General features: G+C 32.8%; 1 protein-coding gene across 1 annotated transcript in view; it reads right to left on the bottom strand.

The window, feature by feature from the left end:
• Positions 1–19,011: 19,011 nt before the first annotated feature.
• Positions 19,012–20,616, bottom strand: part of CCDC102B (coiled-coil domain containing 102B) — a 57,142-nt gene continuing 55,537 nt past the window's right edge. The window contains 1 exon segment of the mRNA XM_042797861.1: positions 19,012–19,074. Coding sequence (XP_042653795.1) covers positions 19,012–19,074 — 63 coding nt within the window.

The raw sequence follows: 20,616 nt of genomic DNA, 5'->3' as shown, positions 1-20,616 counted from the left end.
CTCTACAGTAACCACAGAGAAATACTATCTATCTCACTCAAAAGATTAAAAAAAAATATATATACTATATAGTTTTGGTATGTTGCTAAAAGCCATTGAGTTAGTACAGGGTGGTGGAAAGAATTCACAATAAGAAATTTTCAGAGCACATCTAAAACCATCATGTGGGATAATATTGTTATTTCCGTTCTTGAAAAAGAAAGCATGTAGCACTATTCTTCTCTCAGATTACCCAGAAAGTACATCTAATGCATGAACCATGAAACCAGTAAGGCACTTCTGACAGCTCTCTTGAGCAATTTACCTGAGGACTACTCTAAAGCAGAATAATTTTTCTGTCAACTTTTGATGGTATTAGAAATGGATGAGACCTACTACCTAGTTTAGCAGTAGGCTAGGGTAAAAGGGTAAAAGGACACAATACGCAGGGAAAACAAAAAAATGTTAAAGATAGAAGTCTTATGACATCCTTGGTTTCTGAAGGCTTCACATAGAAAGATAACACTATTTCATAAAAGTTTCTAGTTGGTATGTACGCTTTCCCACCATTTTCCATATATGTTTCTCATACCAAAAATTTTTGTCTAGTCAAACAAGGTCCATTTTTCCCCTTCTTAGTGGGAATTCTTTGATGCATGCAATTTCTGCTCAACCATTTCCTAACATGCTAATGATATGCTTTGTACCATAAATATAAATAAGAAAAAACAATGATCTTGAGAGGCAAAAAGATATAAATATGTTCAAAGTCTGGATAAGTGACTGACACAGTGTTATGGTAAACACTGGTTCAAAATATGTGAAATGCTAATTCAATGATGACTATAACAGATGTAGAAAAATTGAAATTTTTAAAAATTTGAACGAATAACAAAATGTATTTTGCTGTGTAAGTGAGATTTTTAAAGATATGTAGGACAGTGGATAATCTTCATTTTGACACTCAGCATCAATTTGAGACTATTTCAGATCATGCAAGATAGCAGACTACTCTGTATTCTTTGTTTCTTGAGAAGGGCCAGTGTCTAGGTAATAACTATATTTATAAAAATGGAGTATTCTCCATTCCCTAGACTACAATAAAATCAAACCTCTAGAAACAGCTATGGTGTTACCAAAGTCTTGTTCAGTGAGCATGTTGAAAGAACATTTTTATTTTAGAAAGAGAGTAATTTTGATTATGTTTCTTGTGTTTTAAATAGGGAATACAGACAAATCTTTCATATGAAATTAGTATAATAGTACACAGATGCTAATGAACTTAACACAAAGCATTGTGAAACTAATACTTATAAATCAGTTTTTCTTTCTCTAGAGACTGTTTACAACATATTTATATTCAAATACTTCATATTACCCGTTATTATCTGACATATTGTAAGATAATTCATGGGCAACTACTGCATATAATGTCTCTAAAAGGGTAAATCTGCTTGTAAATCCAATGATTTTTTAAATATAATTTAAATAATAAAGACTCTAAATAAGATACAGGCTATACGACCACATATTTTCAACAATAAAAATTTTGAGTGAAGGGTTATATTTACCTTGGGATATATTAGAAAATGCCATTATATCATGGGTGACATTTCTAAATATCACTTTAGCTTATTTTACGAAACACAGTACTATTTCTCTAGAGCCAAACTGAGCAAACACACTTTAGCTCAAGAGACCTTTCTTAGCCCAGCAGCACTGTTTAAGAATAAAGATACAAAACCTTATAATTTTCTCTTCAGTTCAAAGATGTATGTAAACTACTCCAGCCATATACATCCGAGCTAAACTTTATTAGCCTACCCTTACTAGTTCAAAACCACAGTTTACTAGTCTGTGCATAGAGCACTCATTTTATTTCAGATAGTGAATATCAGAATTTACAATAATTCTGTGTTTAAAGAAATATACACCATGTAGAATAAGAGATTGCACAGTGTCTATTTCAGAGTTCATAAATAATATTGTCAAGCATTTCTGATGTATGGTTCTACTGTTATGCTGATTTACTTCTTGGAGCTGTAAGAATGTGAATTCACATCATTGTACATGAGATTTAGGACATATCATGAATTGGATGATTCACACTTTTCTTATGATTCTCCATGACTACAAAACATGCTTGTTTATATTCAATAAATATATTTATATAAAAACAAACTATACATACTACTTAGAAGTATGTAACAGGGCTATAGTTTATTTATTGCTTTCTCAGACATTCACATCAAAAGTTTTAGGTTAAAAAAAATCCCAAAGTTTTGTACTTCCCATGTCTCACCCACATTCAGAAAAGTTATTTAGTTATTTTTTTACCTTCTGCTTAAGAATAATCCTAACCAAAAAAAAAAAAAAAAAAAACTATTTAAAATAAAGCTTACATTTCCAAGTCAACAGCTAGGAACTTTTTAATTTTCATAAAACAGCCCAATTGCAGTTTGGAATATGCTTTCAAACCAAACAAGTCTATAGTATTTTTTTTTTTTCTTTATTTAGGCCTCGTGATTTTAAAGCATAAATCCATTTTCCTATTCTTGGATCAAAGCAAGAAGCCCCAGGTAAGTCAAACTTAATTTCTACTGTATCTAGCTTTGTAAGACCATTTATAGAAGTTTTGCAATTACGAGTGAACCCTAACACAATTTTTAAATTTTTTTTATATCCTTTCAGGGTAAGTAAAACCCACTAATGTACTATATTTAAATATTTAAGAATTTAGAGAACATAAAGAACAAGTTAAGTCTTAACTTACACTACTGAACACCAATATTTTAAAACTCCTTTTCAAATACTTAGTTTTGTATTGTTTTGATTAAAAATGTGTTGGTTTTTTTTCATCAATTTATTTTATTTTATTACTTCAGTATGTGAACACATCTTTATAATGGAAAAAAAACACAAATGCATGGGATGAATAGACCTATTCAGAAAATTATAGAAGATCATATAGAACATATTTTAATATTCCACAGTAATATATGCAAGTTAGGGAATAATATCTAAGGTTTAGAGACAAATCTTGTTTTCATTAAGAAGAAAAACAAACTTTTTCTCCACAATAGGAATAAATGGGATTTGAAACATCTCTAGTCATTGTTCCTTAAACTTCAGTTTTCACAAATCCTGTTTGATTGGCATTAGACCTTCAGTATTCCAGAGTGCAAAACTTCTGCTTCACACACTCAAGCCTGATTTGTTCTTATGAAATTCAATATAGGAATATCCTGGAGCATTTCATTTACCATTTCTATGTAAGATGCGTTCTGTGCAGGTTCATTGAAATTAACCTGTGTACATTTAGAAGCTAGGAAGCACCACACACTCTGAAAGGTCTCCTTGAAAATCTCTTGTGAGTTGTCATCATATATTTGGGTCACTAGTAATAAATTCCTTATAAATAAGTTATAAGCTGAATTTCATGACCTGTAACATTTCAGAAAAAATAAGCACTTGGGAAAAAAAAGTGTTCTTGGTTAAGAAATAACTAATATAGTGAAAAATGTGCCTGGAAATGAAAAAGATGTGATTTCTAATTCTTTGTTACCTAATTAATTAGTAACAGATTAGTAAATTGTAGTCACAATAGTGTCAGGGCATAACACTTCATTAACATTTACTTCTTCCTATTTCAGAGAATGCATAAATTCATCAAAAAAACTATAAGTATTCAAGGCTTTTAATTATCTTCAATATACTTCATCTCTTAGTGTTAACACCACAATTTTTCAACATTATTGAGGCATTTGTTATTTCTTGATGGAAACAACAGTTTATAAGGTACAAGTTTTTTGTGGAATGTTTTCAAAACAGAAAAGACATTATTGAGGCATTCAGTATTTCTTGGTGGAAACAAACTTAACAATTTATAATGTTTCTGTGGAAAACAAAAAAGACAAATAAGGTAAAATTAAGTTTTGTTAAGAATTGTGGGATTTTTTTTTCCACATTTAAATAATGTAGTGTCTTTTCTTCAACTCCTTTTTTTTCCACATCAGTTTCCTGTTCCAAAAACAATTGTTTCCAAAGCACTATGGTGATCAGTTCAGATTTTCACCATTTTCCTCCAAAGTAGTAACAGATTCAGAAAGGTCCTTAAAAAGTTATAGTTGCATTGATAAATTATTTCTAGTTAATGTTGTTTGCCTTACATGTGGACCATACTTATTTATTCCTTCATTATAATAACAATAAATCCTCATTTTTAAAAATATCTTCTTTCTTAAATAATTGAAGGCCACATGAAAGTGTTATGCACTGCTATAAAGTAGCTGAGGATAACATAGTTATAAGAGTAAAGCAAACCTTTAGGTTTTGAAAATTTTAAAATATTTTTCTTTAATTAAGAGTAATTAGAATAGCATTTAACCTGACATCTGTTGGGTTTGCATATGGAAGATTTATGAGTTTGTTGTCTCATAATTTTTTATTTTTATACAGAAGTACGAGTGGCACTAGATTATTTTGTTTTTTCCAATTTCTTTCCAATTTATTTGTTTAAACAAACAAATAAGAAAACACCCCAAAACCTCAAAAGTGCATACCTCACTTCTGTAGACCTATACTTTGACTTCTGTTACAGTCTAGTGATTTCAGGCTGTCTCCAGTGTAGTGAGCACATAGTGGTTTATCAGTTTCTTGAATATCACCACTATCACTTCATTATGACAAATACTTTGAGATTACTGTAAGCCACATCATAAAAAAACAGTTGCCATCCATTATCTCCTAGGAACCAACAGTGATATTATAAGCAACTTTGAATGTCTGCAGAAGAGTTACACTATAGACACTCTACATTAACTACTCATATTTTATTGTATGGTTTTCTCTTTGTTGTATCAGAATAAAACAATTTCTTTTTACTGAATAAAATATATATGAAGTAGAAAATAATTCATAACTATTACAGCTACTGCATTTGCCCAAAATTGCCTTACAGATGTGGCAAATTAGAACTCATTTAAATTAAGCCTTCATAGATCTTTTTTCTTTTACACTTAGAACAAAACACAAAAACATTTATATTACCTAGAGCTCTTCTTAAATTAAACCTTATTACCCAGGCATGTAAAAAGGCATTAAGATGAATGAAGATTAAAACCTTAATAAAATGGAACATGTATCTCAAAGAGTGTTAACACACTGACAGTCTTTAGTCTTTCTTATGGCAAAATTTGAGAAATGTTCTGTGCTACAGTATTTGTGTCTCGATAGATTACAACACCACTTGAATATATCTCAGTACTTTTCAATATAGTAATTTATGCCATGTCTTTTCTCAGAGTACTGTTCAGGAGTACACATTCTTAGTTTTTAACCCCAGTCCACCTTTTTCTTTGTTGTTGTTTGATTGTTTGTTTGTTTTTAAGAGAGTTGGACCAACACATGTGCAAAAATGATAAAATATCTGATTCATTTATACTTTTTTTAAAGTTACCCTAGTTACTTTTTCTCTAAATAATGTTTACATAATTATTTTATTAATGTTTCAAATAAACAGTGAAACACTGGAATGAGGCCAGCTTCCATAATTTCTGCCACATACATACTCATTAAGGATTTACTTCTGAATTAAATTTATTAATGAAAAGGAAATTAATGACATAAACATCTAAATAAAACATTCAGCTGAGTTACCTCAAAATACAGTACCAAATAAAGGATGAGGAAAAAATATAGTAAGGTGAGTTTAAAATTTGCAGCTGTACGAAACAATGAAAGAAAATTTATTTTTCATCCCAATTTAAATTGTAAATTTCTATGGTGACAGAACACTTATTTTTGACAATATGATCAATTTTCACTTTCAAGTGTAAATTATTTTTTTCTTTAAAAATCATGTATATTTATAATTATACTTTCAGTACATTTTTTTCTTACACCAACAAAACCACTGGATTTTCCTTACATATGATGAATTATTTCTGATAAAGACTATTTAAAATATTTTATTCCACAACACAGCATCTCAGTGGTGTTACTTCAGTCATATCATTTTAGTATGGTAAGACTGAAATATAACTTCCATGGTGTTGCTTCTGAAAAAATATATAAATCAAAGAATTTAATGCCTTGCTACCCCCTTTGTAACTGAAAATTAAGAAAAAAGACTGTCCACAATCCAAGATTAAATTAAGACCTGTTATAACCCTAAAAACTTTTAAATAAAATTTAACTGAGTGCTGCTTCTGACTTTATTTTATTTTTGAGATCTGCATTCACTGCAATTGTGTGGTAAGGAAAATTAGAAATTCTTTCCATATGAACAATGTGTAAAATGCTAAAAGGTACTCCCTCCCTTCCAGGGAAAAGAAAGCCACTTATTAATTATGGTTTAAAGGAAAGTGATAATATGTAGCCCATAGTTTTATAAAAATATGCAAATAAACAAAAGCACACAGTATGCATAGAGTATTATACATATCTATATTTTTCCTTTTAAAGCATGTAACATTAAGATTTGAAAGTGTGATTATTGCTACCACACAAACTTGAAGAAATGGGGACAGCATGGATGTTAAGACATGAAAAATACATAAGAAAATACAGCCTTCTTACAGCCTATTCTTACAGGTTGTATCAACAAAAAGAGTAATACTGAGAATTCTGGCAGGGTTTCAGAGTACCCACAGAACTCACCAAATGATCAATACTTTCAAATAAAGGAAAAAATTATTTCAAATAAAGGGAATCATGGAACTATTGATGATCTCACCATCAAAACCAAAGTGTACAGGTTGGTTTTGTGCTCTGTATATTGCTAAAGGATATGTTTATTCTTGTGTCCTTTGTTACAAAACATTGTAATTGTTTAGTAGCGTGCTATGGGAACAATAAATCTGTTTGTACAGACTTTTTTGTATATTGTTTTACACTCAAACTCTAGTTGTGCACAGAAGCAGTAGCTATGATAGAAGTCTAGTGGGCTAGACCTTATTCAAAAACCTGATATGATAAGATCTTCATGTACCAGAGCTGACTGTAACAGTATGGTTGCAATTATTTGTATCCATGTGAGTTTTCAAATATGTAAATTTTCCAAATAAAAAGAGGAGGTGCAGTCTCTGTCGTACAAAGGTTGATAGTCTAAGATGCAGTTAACAAGGTCCCCTGTGTTTTCTTCTCCTTAAAGAAGCTGATAGGGTAACGAAATAATTTCTGGGGTTTTTGCTAATTGCACTCAGAGGCCATACTGGTGGATGTAGGTATGTTAATATGATACAAGTTTTGAAGCCAATACTTTTAAGACAAAGTATGAAATTTCAGGTACCTTGGCAGTATGTTCTACTACACACTAGGATAACTAGCAACTAGCACAACCAAGACAGAACAGTTATGGAAATTTGAAAAGTATCAGTGAGATGAAAAATAATCCACTAATTAAATCTTGTTGTGACAAAAAACTTTACAAACATTCCATGGTTACATTTATCAACATCGGAACAGAACTGAAATAAAGCACTGAAGTGTCTTCATACAGTATAAAATGACAAAAATGCCTGCATGCATTGAACTGTAACATCAAGCTTATGTTCCAAGTATTGTTAAAAAAAAATATACAATTGCCTCTGTTCTACTGGTAACACTTGAGACAGTCCAACTATTGGCCTTAACAGTCCAGATTTTGGACTTAGCAATTACTTTACCTTCTTTAATAAAAAAAAAATCTAAATGTGAAAGTCAAAAGTCCATCATCACCACTACAAATTAATTTACACCTCAATCCAATTTCAGCACTTTACTGCTAAAACTTTAAAGTACAGCTTTAAAGACAAAAAACTAATGTTCATGTTGGAATGTAATGTCCATCAAGAGTTTAAACTCTTATTTTCTGAAGGCTTCAAAGTAAGAAAATAGAGTCCAGCTGAATAAATTAAGCATAGAGAATCAAAACAAAACTCCTTGATTCCAAACACTGACTACTTCTTTTTACAAATTACTTATTATGCTTCAAGTTAATGTTGCTTTCACATCTGTAGAATTAAACTGATTCTTTGAGGAGTTTGGTAGCGTTGGAATTGAGCATCAACAGCTTTCCTACACATGAAACTGAAAGTCAAAAACCTGCCATCTTATGTTGGAATATGCCCAATGACTTGAGTGGGATGTTGCTTACATGTCTTTCAGTATGAAAAGCTATATAATGAAAGATGAACAAAAAATAGATATTCACAGTCTTCATAGTAGATTAACTGTTAGACTGTTCAGGTTGGATAGGAATTGAACACCTCAATCATCTGCAGTAATTTTTATTACACACGGAAGAGCAGCACTGAAATAATCCTAAGAGGATCTACCCCAGACTAGATAATAGCTTAGATTTCCTATTTGTCAAGTTATTTAATTCTGGGATCTTATGCTCTATCTCTTCTTCATAGCATTTTTTTCTCAAAATTTATGGAGTTGATATTTTCTACATCATAAAGGTTATTCTTGTATGTAAAAACAAGAAAATTTCCTTATTAGATTTAAGAAATCCCAAGGCCATTGGAAAAAAAGTTTACTCTCAACACAACCATCATTTTCTGAAAAAAATAGAAGTATCAGTAGCTTTCTTCACCTAATCACTGAAGTCAGATTGATTTTTCAGAAGGCAGACTATTATATATATGTGAGTAACATGACTTTTCAGATTTTACCAACGCTATTATTCATGTAAATTGATCCATCTTATACCACTGAAGCCAGGGATGCAGGACTGCCAGAAGCATTCACCTCCACTTAGCTGGAAATATAACTTCTTATGAAAAAGCAGCTCCTTCAATCATGGTATGTGGCTTCTGTATGTCTTGTCTTGAGATGTCTAAGACAATTCAGAACTGCAGATACCTTTACACCTAGTAATCATAAACCCACAAGAGTGTGAACTTTAAGTAACTTATTTAAACTTGATCAGTTCTAGGCCATTAGTTAGTAAAAGGTATTTCCACTCAATTATACAGGAGCCTGTTACAATCATTTCCATTTGAAGGTCAACAATAACCAGTGTTGACCTTCAACAGGACATGGAAGTTGTTAATCTACAAATTTATCAGAACAACCAACAATCACAAAACAATACTAAAAAACAGATCATACTTAGTCAATTTGAAGACAAAAGGAATTTAATATTTTGGTGAGTTAGGTGAGACTGGATTGAATCTGTCCCTCTTCTACTACTCTGTAGCTTCATAGCCATTCTTTGATGTTGATACAGTCATTTGATAGTAAGTGAGGAACATCAAGGCTTTAAGGGCATTCTCCCCTTCCTGAGATTTGGCTGTCTGAGCTCAGGGCCAATTTAGAGAGAGTGTAGCTGAGGGCATGTCCCTGTTCCCCTTTAAGAAAGGACCTTAAGTAAAGCTCTTCCAGAAAGCTCTGCTGGAGACGAAAAGCAAGGTCTGTTCCTCCTTGCTTTGGAAGCTTTCATGCTGAGGCTATGCCATAATCCTTGCCTGAGCTCCAGCCTCAGCTGCATCAGAGTCACTATGGACTTGCTTGGTGATCTGGGCTTTCAGCTCACCCTGGTGTCACCACCAGATCTACTCTGTTTTGCTTCCTTAGGTGCTGTGGGACTAGGTAAGGTCTCAGCATCTCCTAGGATTGGTTCCATGTTAATGTCCTGGTTCCCTTAGGGATCAGATGCCCCTCTGACATGTTTGGGTAGAGGTCAACATACTGATTTTGACACTGATCCAAAAATAACAGTAGTATAATGTAAGAGGAATTTTGGACTCCAAATACTTATAACCGCAAAGCAGTCTCCATGAATTAATCATCTGCTTAGCTACAGAGACCTCTTGCAAACACTACAGTGACATAAAAATATTTTCTAGACAGCTTTCAGAAAGGTTTCTACAACCTTGTTCAGGCAGGCTCTACAATGCATTAAATATAGTACAGTATTCGGTACTAAAGAAATTGAATCTCCTTCCAACATGGTTGACACTCATCTGCATTACACATTTGGTAATATTAAAATAAATCTCCATGGTAAGGTTCATGGCTTGAAGTAAGTAAACCAAACAGTGTCAACTATCTGAAAGAAGCACAGAAAAAAGATGTAAAAAAGAGAGCGAAAGCAAAATGAAATGAATCAGTTAGTGAGAAAATGTGTGTGAGACAAGCTGAGAGCTATATAATACAGAAATCACCCCAAATATCCCAATCAGAAACTGGTTAAATGAGTACTTATTTAGGTATCTAAGGATTCCTGCTAAATGACTTCTTGATTGATATTTCTGACTGTAGACAAAAGGAAAAATAACGATGAAGTTTATTTTCCTTTCCAATTATGTTATATGACAACACAGATTAAGAATGTCTTGAAATTGTTTTTTTAACATACACACTTTTCAAATACAATTAAAGAAAGACACTAGAAATATTAAATAATCTTCACTTACAAAAAAAAAAAAAAATAGAGTCATTTCTTCCACAATATTTCTGCATTAAGAAGGGCAGATGTATGGTACAACACAGTCTTTTAAGGAACCACCTTTATCGTCATCAAGTCTTAAATAAAATTCTGGTCAAAGCGCCTTAAAAAAAGAAAAAAGAAAAAAAATACAAAAAAAAAAAAAATTAACTTCAGATAGAGACATAACTTTGGTTATCTTACATCAGCTATTATTTTTCTTCCTCATAAATTTTTTGAAACAGAGAAAGACAGATAGATCAATATCCCTAAATTGAGAAAAATAAAGCATATAGGAAGTGATGGGGTCAGATAAGAGGTGTTCAGCTCTATAAATCAGTATTTACGCCATTTGGGGGATATCTGGCTCCAATGTACACAAACGACAAGGGTTGTTTTAAAGCAATCTCAACAAAATGGCTTTGTCTAATAACAAAACAAAAGCTGTTATTTCTGCTATCTCTGTTGGCACAAGACTTAATTTTTTATGCAATTCTTAAGCCTTGGGGTGTTGGTTTTGTTTGTTTGTTTGTTTTTATAAATAAGGATCCAGTGAAGAAATACATCCTCTGAAGGACATAGAAATAAAAATGATAGTATAACGAGAAGATAATCCTCTGTAACTAACAGTTTAACCATAATTACATGGTCTAAGTGACTACAACGCTAACTCAAATGACCACAGAAGTCAAGTGTTGGACCAAAATCAGACTACTTCCAATTAGATTACTCTTTCTATATACTGGGATAAATAAACAAATTAAAAAAAAAAAAAAAAAAAAAAAAAAAGAATAAATTTTATGAGACTTTACACAGAGACATAGCTTTTACACAAACTTGTCTAAAAGGGTTAGAAAGTGAGAGGGCAGTTCAGGGAGAACTGAGCCCCCAGTCTCCTCAATGAACATCATAACCCTAGATAGATGTCCTGAAAACGATGAGGTACGCATAGCACAGCAAGACAAAGAACAAGATGTTCCAGACAACTACTACCAGCTGTTTAAAGAATTGAAATATCCAAAATTAAAAAGAAATATCACAAAATACAGTTCAAATCCATGAGTACACATTTTTAAGAGAGATAATGCTGAAGAACAATCCTTTCCACTCTTTTCCAAGACTGTTAAGTCTTCTTTAATTAATTAAAAAGTCTGGTTTAATTTCTTCTATTTTCCTTAAAAAAATGATTTGTCAACAAGTGAATTTAAAAGTCTGCTACTTCAAAAAAGTCAGAAGTTAATCAGAAGAAATTATTTTAAATATTCAGTAACTGTAAGAAGTACCTTGTCAACTGAGACAAGCTTACAAATATTCCTTATAGGGCCAAAGTTTCTACTTAGCTGAAAAGATTAATCACTGAAACTGTCAGATTTGACAGGCTGAATTTAAAGGAATGAAACTTGAACATCAACACACTTTGATGCATGTATCCCCCCCTTAACAACTGACAACTTGATCATGAGACAAAAATAAAGGGACAATTCCTGACATTTTTTCATCAGTAATAATGTAAAAAACATACTTCAGGAATTAATAAAATAGTGGGAGAAAAAAGCGGAATTAAAGAATATCCGAATTTTATTTTTATTACTGATTTTGGGGAGTAGTCTGAAAACACAATTCAAGTCTAAAAACAGGGCAGAAAAAAGTTAAATCAATTTCTAATATGTATATTCTGAGGTGGAGTCTCCTGTATTTATTTCACAAAGGGAACTATATAAAATATTGTATCCCATGATATAACTTTGTTTACAAAGGGGAGAAATAGAAATCTTAAAATCTGGCATTCTTTTTGTAAAGATATATTAAGGCAGGCCAAAGAAGATATAAAGAACAACATGCAGAAGTTGTAAGAACTATTATTAATTATTTTTCTAACAAATCAGCAGCAAGAAAGCTGATGAACTATTGACCATTACACAATCAAGATGAAAAATGAAGGAAACAAGAGAGCTGCTTGCATTTCCTCTGTATTCACATAGGAGAAGCATGGAAATAATCCTGTGCCCATATTTATATATGGGCTACATTACAAGGTCTGTCTCTCATTGAACATTGTCATGAAACAGACAAAAGGGGTAACGGCATTGAAGAATTCAAAAATCCTAGAAAACAGCTAGTACATTTTTAAAATAATTTTTAAAATGCTTTTTAAAGTGCTTGAAGATGAGATAAAGAAAAAAAAGGACCTAATACCTGTAACAGGAAAACTGACATCCTTAATTACAAATAAGAAGACACATGGACAAATATGATACACTGAAGAAGAATCAAAACACTTTTTGTGCAAGAAAACTTAGTTCTTACAAATCTATTTCAGTTTTCTGTATGAGTCAATAAATTGTCTCAGCTGGGTCAGAGGTCTAGCCAGGCCTTCAAAGGGCATTTAACAAAGACCTTCCACAATGATTTTTATTGAAACTTAGCTGACTTGGAAAAAGAAAAGGCCCTCACGTGTTGCAATACCTAGTTATTAAATTAGGAAAAAATAAGAGAGAAGGGCCAAGAAGAGAGGAATAAATGACCAGTTTTCATGCTGTAAGAAGATCATATCAGTAGACACCCAAAGGAAACCCTGCTTAGCTTTTGCCACAGAAAACAAAGATCAAAATTATTTAGGAAGCTATGTAGAAAACAAAGATACTAGGGGATTAAATTTAGTATAGCCTTCAATACTTAGTGGTGAAAAGAGAAAAATTATAAAGTAATAAAAATCAAAACACAGTTCTGATTCTACTGATAGAGGTGCAGTTCCGAGTTTACTATTATCACTCAAAATGAGATCTTACATTTATAAAAGGTACCCTTATTTAAAAATACCAGCTTTTTATTTTTTAAAAAATAATGTGTAATAGCAGTAAAAAAGTAAACAGAAGATTAAGAGTTATTAAGAAAAGCATATTAAGCAGAACAGAAAATATAATTATTCCAGTCATACATTTTCAATAGAGTATTTCTGTTTACTGTTGTGTCCACTCCAAACCACTATTATATCCATTTGGAACTGGAAATTCAGAGAAATAATAATAAGCGATTGATGGTGAGGTATGTGATAGCTGAGTTGGGGGGGAACAAAACAAACTGAATTGGCATATAGGATCCTGAGGTGGATGGAGTGAAGAAAGAGGGAACTGAGTTAATTTTCTATTTCAATATCATAAAACTGCAGATGTAAATTTAAAGCAAACAATGTAAATATTTCACCCAATGTACAGCTGAATTTATAAATTTCATGTCAGGCCATAGTGAATGTTGAATGTTGACCTGTGTTCAAAACACAGTGGAAAAAATTCACAAAAGAAATAATCAGTAAGAAGTATTAGATTTGAAAAACACCACTCACATTCTGGAACTAAGCCATAAATTGCTAAGAAGTCATGACAGTGTTCTGGAAAAGTATTCTTGTGCTGCCCTTAGTAAGTCTTCCATACATACCCATTTTTGATTAATGTCAGAAATGGGATACAAGGCTAGATTAACTTTTATTCTGATGGCATGCAAGTACTCTCATGCTACACTGCCAAAATAAAAAAGGTAATTGACATTTAAAAGCAACCTTCCCCAACTGGCTTGAAAAAAATGGAGAGAGGTGATGCAGTAAAATTGAGAAATTTTCCCTTAATTTTTCATTTGATCATTCTAACCTCTGAAAAGCTACATATAGAAAAAAAGAAGGGAAAAAAATAAAACAATGCTGGCTTCATGAATTTCAGAAGAAAGAGAAGACAAAATATTTTCTGAACTATAAATTTTCTCATTGTTATAAATATGTAATTTACTGCTTATTGAAAAACTGGAGTGAAGATGTACTTTGTAAATATCTACTATTATAAGCAGGATATTCAACTATGTGTTAATCCGCTATATGCATTTCAAGATATTCAATCTGCCATGAATAATTCCAGTGACCTTTAAATAGAAGAGAACACCGAGAAATTAATTGTAAAAAGAAGGAAATACTCTAGTACAGGTAATAATTTATATATTTCCATGAAAAATTACAGGTATCATCACTTTGGTCTCTTCACTGAGGTTGAGGTTGAACGACTGAAGACATCTTCTCCAACTAGACCTTTTAGTATTTTATTATTAGAATTTATCCCTTGGCAAAATATATTAAGATATTCATGCTGTTAAATTTGTTCTATGAAAGCTACAGAGCAATACTAAATATGTACCCTTAAGAGAAATCAAAATCTTGTCCTAATTAACAAAAAATACAATATAGAATAGTTGATTATACACATGCGTCAGCAAAACATATGGTTTTCTTTTTTTTATCATCACTATGAAATGTGTAATTCAAATTTTTTTACAAACTTTGATTATTTTATCATTAATTCACAGGCCCATTCAAGAAGTTAGAAAATAGGATATAAAATACTAAACCTAAGTGAAAATTTTGAATCATACTAATACTCTTAAAGTTATGCCACTAATCACATGCAAATGACAGATTCATTTTTAAATCTGGTCTTTGACCTTCACCTTCTTCTTGTCAGGAATTCTGAATTAAATATTTCTGAAACTAGAAACAATTTGGTGAGTACAGAGTACTGAGTGTTCATCCATAACAGTTTGTAATCCAGTAATATTTTTCCTGGTTATTATTAAACATTAACATAATTTGCTAGAGGAAATGAACACATCTGTAAAACTCTCTTTTTATGTGTTTTTAGTCCTAGACTTTAGTGGGTTTTCTAAGGAACTGAAATGACTACTTCCTCAAAAAAGTAATTAGAAAAAAAATCATATAAAACCAACTGTATCCCAAGTGGCAATTCTGACAAAACATATTGTGTTTTAAAAATCTGCTAAGGAAGAAAACTGTCCAGCCAGTACTGCTTTACTATCACAATAATCGGCCCCAGAGATGTGCATTGAAATAAAGGTAATTCTCCACTGGATGCACAGTGCTAGATGAAGTATTAAGTGTTTAAGAATAATACAATAATTACATCATCTCTTGAGTTTTCTTCTGATGAAGTAAAAAGTATATTAAAAACTCAGTCTAAGAGATCTGTGACACAAAACCAGGAATGAAACACGTAGTGACTAGTATAAACCCTTACTCTTAAATCTTCTCTCACATAATCTAGGCAAATTTTAAAATTCCTACTCTGTACTGTGGTGCCTCCTCAGAACACCTCTGGCAGATCACATCCATTCAGATAGCGGTAGACAGATCACTATCTACTGTGATCACTGTTGACAAGGAAGCAATTTGCACGTCTCCTTTTGCATTTGTCTCCTACATAGTTTCCTTCAGAAGGAATTAAGTGTTCACAAAATCAGTCTGAACTAAGATAATAACAATTCGGGGTGGAGGGGTGGGGGGGTAGTGGCTGATGATGGGATCTGCTTTTAAAGTCACATTACTTCTTTGAAACTGTTAAGGTATGTTAATACAGCTACAGCATTTGTCACTTTATCTCATTCCATTTATTTTTTTCAACCACTTACCACTTCTTAGATTTTATTTCACAAATGCACTTGTAAATAATGTTCTAGTTAATCATTTGTGATAAGTTTCTTTGGAGCTTCGAGTAGTAAGGCCACTTCTTATTAAAAGTGTTCTACTGTGTGGGTTAACGCTGGCTGACTGCCATGTGCTGACTAAGCTGTTCTCACTCCCCCACCTTAGCAGGACAGGGGAGAAGATGAGAAACCTCATGTGTCAAGATAAAAGCAGTTTAATAAAAACAAACAAACAAACAAACAAACAACAACAACAAAAAAGACTGCATGTGGAAGTAAAACAAAAAAAAATGAAAAATAAAACCAAACCCCAATCCATAAACAGATGCATTCTCTACTTCCCACCAGCAGATGTCCAGCCACTTCCTGAGAAGGAAGGACTCAGTACACATAGAAATTGCTTCAGAAGACAAACACCTTAACAGCAAATGCCCCCCCTCAAGTTTTCTAACCTTTTAATGTTGAGCACATCATATGGCGTGGAATATCCCTTTGATAAATTTGGGTCTGTTGTCCTGGTTATTTCGCATCCAAACCTCTTTCCCACTCTCAGACTATTGACCTTGAGCAAGAGGTTGAAGGGACAGCCTCAGTGCTCTGCAAGCAGGACTCAACAACAGCCAAAACGTTGGTGCACTATCTACCTCCTTCTAGCCATAAATGTGAAGCACAGCACTGCAAGGGCTGCTATGGGGAAAGTTAACTCCATCCCAGCAAGAACCAGTACATCTACATTCAAGTAAATAGTAAACAGTTGGAACAAATAAAAATGCATAAACTTTAAAATGATCCAAATATTTCTGGGAAGAATAAATTACAGTATGAACAATCTTTTTAGCTGCTTGTATTGAATATTCTATATTATTTTTCTTAGCAAAAGAGAAAAACATTTAATACTTCAGTTGCCAAAACTGTAACTGAGATTTTGCTTTCATTAAAAAATGCAATATATATTTCATATACCATATAAAATATGTGTTACTAAGATGCAATCTGATCCAACAACTTCTTATCCAAAGGGTTTACACATAAGTAGTGAAAGTCCATTAAAACACAGCAGACACTAGAAACAATGAGTTCTGATATATACAGCAATCTTTAAAGAAACAGTCTGTTCCTAAATAGAGATGAAAAATAGCTGGTAATATTTTTCGCTGAATCGGGAAGAACCTTATGATGCTGTAATTTTAAAAAACATGGTATTTGCAGTTCCCTTTCTTGAGAATCAAATATGTAGCCACTATTTCCATGAATTTACAGTGTTTTTTTCCATTGATTTAATACACTCAATACTTCAATCACTTTGAAAACTTTTCATATAATTGCATACCAAGACAGATCACAGTATATGTACTTTGGTAGTGTGTTTGAAACAGCTGCTTTAACTATAGAGGAAGGAAGAAAAACATACTATTGTGATAATAAATCTGAAAGTGAGTACATGTGTATTATAATATTTTCATTGGAGATTTACAGAAACAGAGAATTTTTGGTTTGAAATTTTTATTAATTTAAATTTTCTAGATCTTAAAAAAGAACGATTGAACCTTGTTTTCTTATTCAACTATAAGAAAATAGTTTTAGGAAGCAGTAATTTAGGCTTACAACTTTTACCAGTGTTTTTTAGTTTACAAAGATTTTATAACTACAGCAGAGTGACTAGTTTCTGCCATATAAGAAATTCATCATTGAATATCTCATTTTGTAATTAGGAGGAAGAAATATCCCTTTCATATCTTTTGTCTAAGGAAAAGGAGAGAGTGGATATTGTCTCTCTATTTTAAATATTCAAAGGAAACCAATCTTGTTAAAGTTGTTATCATAAAAATTAATTTTTGCCTATGAAATGTGAGGAACATGCCCTCCTCTGACATTATGGTGGGATGACCTTGGCTGGATTCCAGATGCCCGCACAGATACTCTCTCACCCCCTCTCCTCTACAGGATAGCAGGAGAAAATAAGATGGAAGGGTTCGTGGGCTGAGATAAATTACCCTCACAAGAAAAATAGGCTTGACTTGGGGAAAATTAAATTTATTGCCAATTAAAAATAGAGTAGGATGGTGAGACACAAAGACTAAACTAAAAATAACTTCCTTCCCTCTCACCCTTCTTCCCAGCTTCAACTTCAGGCCTTTATTCCTTACTCCTCTACCTACCTGCCACCAAAAAACTCCACCACTCACTCAACCCAGGAGACTCCTCCCTCTATGCACAGATGGGGAAGGGCAGGTTATGGGTCAGTCCATAACAGGTCCTCTCTACTTGTCCTTCCTCCTCTGTTCACCTGCTCCAGCAGGGGGTTTCTCCGATGGGATACAGTTTTCCATGAACTGCTCCAGCATGGGTCCTTCCCACAGGCTACAGTTCTTCAAGAACTGGTCCAGAATGGGTCCTTTCTATGGGGCAAATCTTTCAGGAACAGACTGTTCCAGCATGGGTCCCCTGCCAGGAGCCTGCTCTTGCATGTTCTCTCCACAGGCCACATCTTCCTTCAGGGCATGTTCACTTTCTCTGACATGGGGTCATCCAGGGGCTCTAACACGGATATTTTCTCCACCATGGTCCTTCCTGGGCTGCAGGGGTATCTCTGCTCCAGTGCTTGCACCAGCTCCACTCCTTCTTCTCTGGCCTTTGTGTCTGCAGAGCTGTTTCTCTCACATTTTTGATTCTTTCCTCCCTATCACATATTGATGCTCAGTGTTTTTCCTGTGTCTTAGATGTCCTTTCACAGAGGTGCTACCAGCACCACTGATGGGCTCAGCGTTGGCCAGTGGTTTGTTCCTTTTGGAGACTGCTGGAACCAGTTGTGTATGGCACAGGGCAGTTCTTGATCTCTTCTCACAGAGGTCACCCTTGCAGCCCCCCTGCTAAAAGAACCTTGCCATGCAAACGCAACACAGACAAACTTTCAAGTTATTTGAATAAAAAATTAAGTGCTTCCTACTTTTGAAAAATCAAACCTATAATGTTGATGATTTAAAAACCATCTTGCTAGGTAATGTTAAGCTCAAATGGTTTAATCTTAAAAATACATGTTGTCCATCACTCCATCTTTAAATGCTATGGACTTTTTTCCTAATAACATTATAAACTTATCATATTAAAGATGGAAATTAAACTTTATTAAAAAAAATTTAGTCTATGCATCCACAATTTCCACAGTTCATCATTCTGCACTTGAATTCTGTACAGGTCCACTACAAAACATATTCAATGAATCAAACATTTAATAAACATATATTTACCACAATAATTAGAGATAATACAGAAGAACAGGTATTATTCCCCAATATTAGTTTATAAGTTTGTTTCAAGGTCATATTTACAGATGAACTAGAAAATGTTTTTTCTATAAACAGCATGTTTTAGGTATTGATCTATACCACCAAAAAAGGCTTTTTTCATCATTTTATCCTTTCCTAGATGAATCAGTTACATCCATTTAATATTTGTTGATATTTGTCAGATAATAGTTATTAATTTAAATGGTATTCTCCATTCCAAGAAGTACAATCAATAAAACTGCATAGTAATAATGTCTGATCTCAACTGTTTTATCAGTTCTGCTCATCTTGTATAACAGAAGTTAACCTTTCAAAAACTGCATATGGAAACATTTTAAACCAATATACTGCCAGCTAAGAATAATATTAATCACATTTTGTGCAAAACTTAATATTAACTTTCATGTTCAGAACTTCAGTCTTCATGATTTACTACCGTAAGTGTCAAAAGACTGCACTAATTCTATATTCTATATTCTATGAGGTATAGATATTAAAGAGCAAGATAATTAATTGTCAACATTAAATCATTTAGACAACGATGTATCGACTTCACTTCTGTATTTTGATACCATGTTTAATCCTTCTAAAACTGTTATTAAAGAAAAAATGTTGTCAGTTTGTTTATGTTCTTTAAAAGTATGAATCAGCCATACATCAATCAATAACACTATGTTGTTCTAATCAATTACAATAGATCTCCCAAATCATCTCACAAATACAGGTTTTGGAAAATCTGGGGTATTAGGCAATTGTGTTTTGCTTTGGAATTCATTCCATAATACACTACACATATCCCTTGTGTCTACTTGTTAAACAAAGCCCTAATCTGATTGCCTTTGTTAACCTGAACATCTAACCATCACCCATATTTTACAGAAATCATCCCTCTGTACTGTTCTAACCTTGCATAGAACATGTTATTTTATTTGAACTCAAGCTACCACCCCAGGAAAAAAGGCTCTTGAATCAGATGTCAGAGCTATTATTTTCAGGTTATTGATAGCATTAGAGCAAATCAGATAGAGACAGTCTCAGAAATTAGAAAGGTTCAAAAGTGACATTAGAATGGCTCTATATAGGAATAGACAGAGTCCATCTAAGATATAAATTCAGTTAGGCTGGAATCCTTGAAAAGCAATTCTCTCCTTCCTTAACTCCTCTTTTTCATTTAATGGAAGCAGAAAGATTAAACAATATGCTAACTAACCCTACAAACCACTGTCTTCTCCACATATGGCTGGCCAGGTCTTCAATGCCATGACTGATTTGGGGATGAACTCATTGCTAGAGTAATTTTTCTCATAAAGCTGTTTCTATTTTACTAACTTTTTGCTGCTGTGAATAGAGTTCATTGTGGCATTAAGGGTTCACCACAGTCTTTCTTTCCTCTAATACTATTGACCTTTTATTTTACTCATGCCTTGAGCAACCTCATCTGACTTCAGAGCTGAC

Source organism: Tyto alba, unplaced genomic scaffold (genome assembly GCF_018691265.1).
Source record: "Tyto alba isolate M040663 unplaced genomic scaffold, T.alba_DEE_v4.0 Super-Scaffold_27, whole genome shotgun sequence".
NCBI classification, from domain to species: Eukaryota; Metazoa; Chordata; class Aves; order Strigiformes; family Tytonidae; genus Tyto; species Tyto alba.
This window is presented reverse-complemented; position numbering and strand designations above follow the sequence as displayed.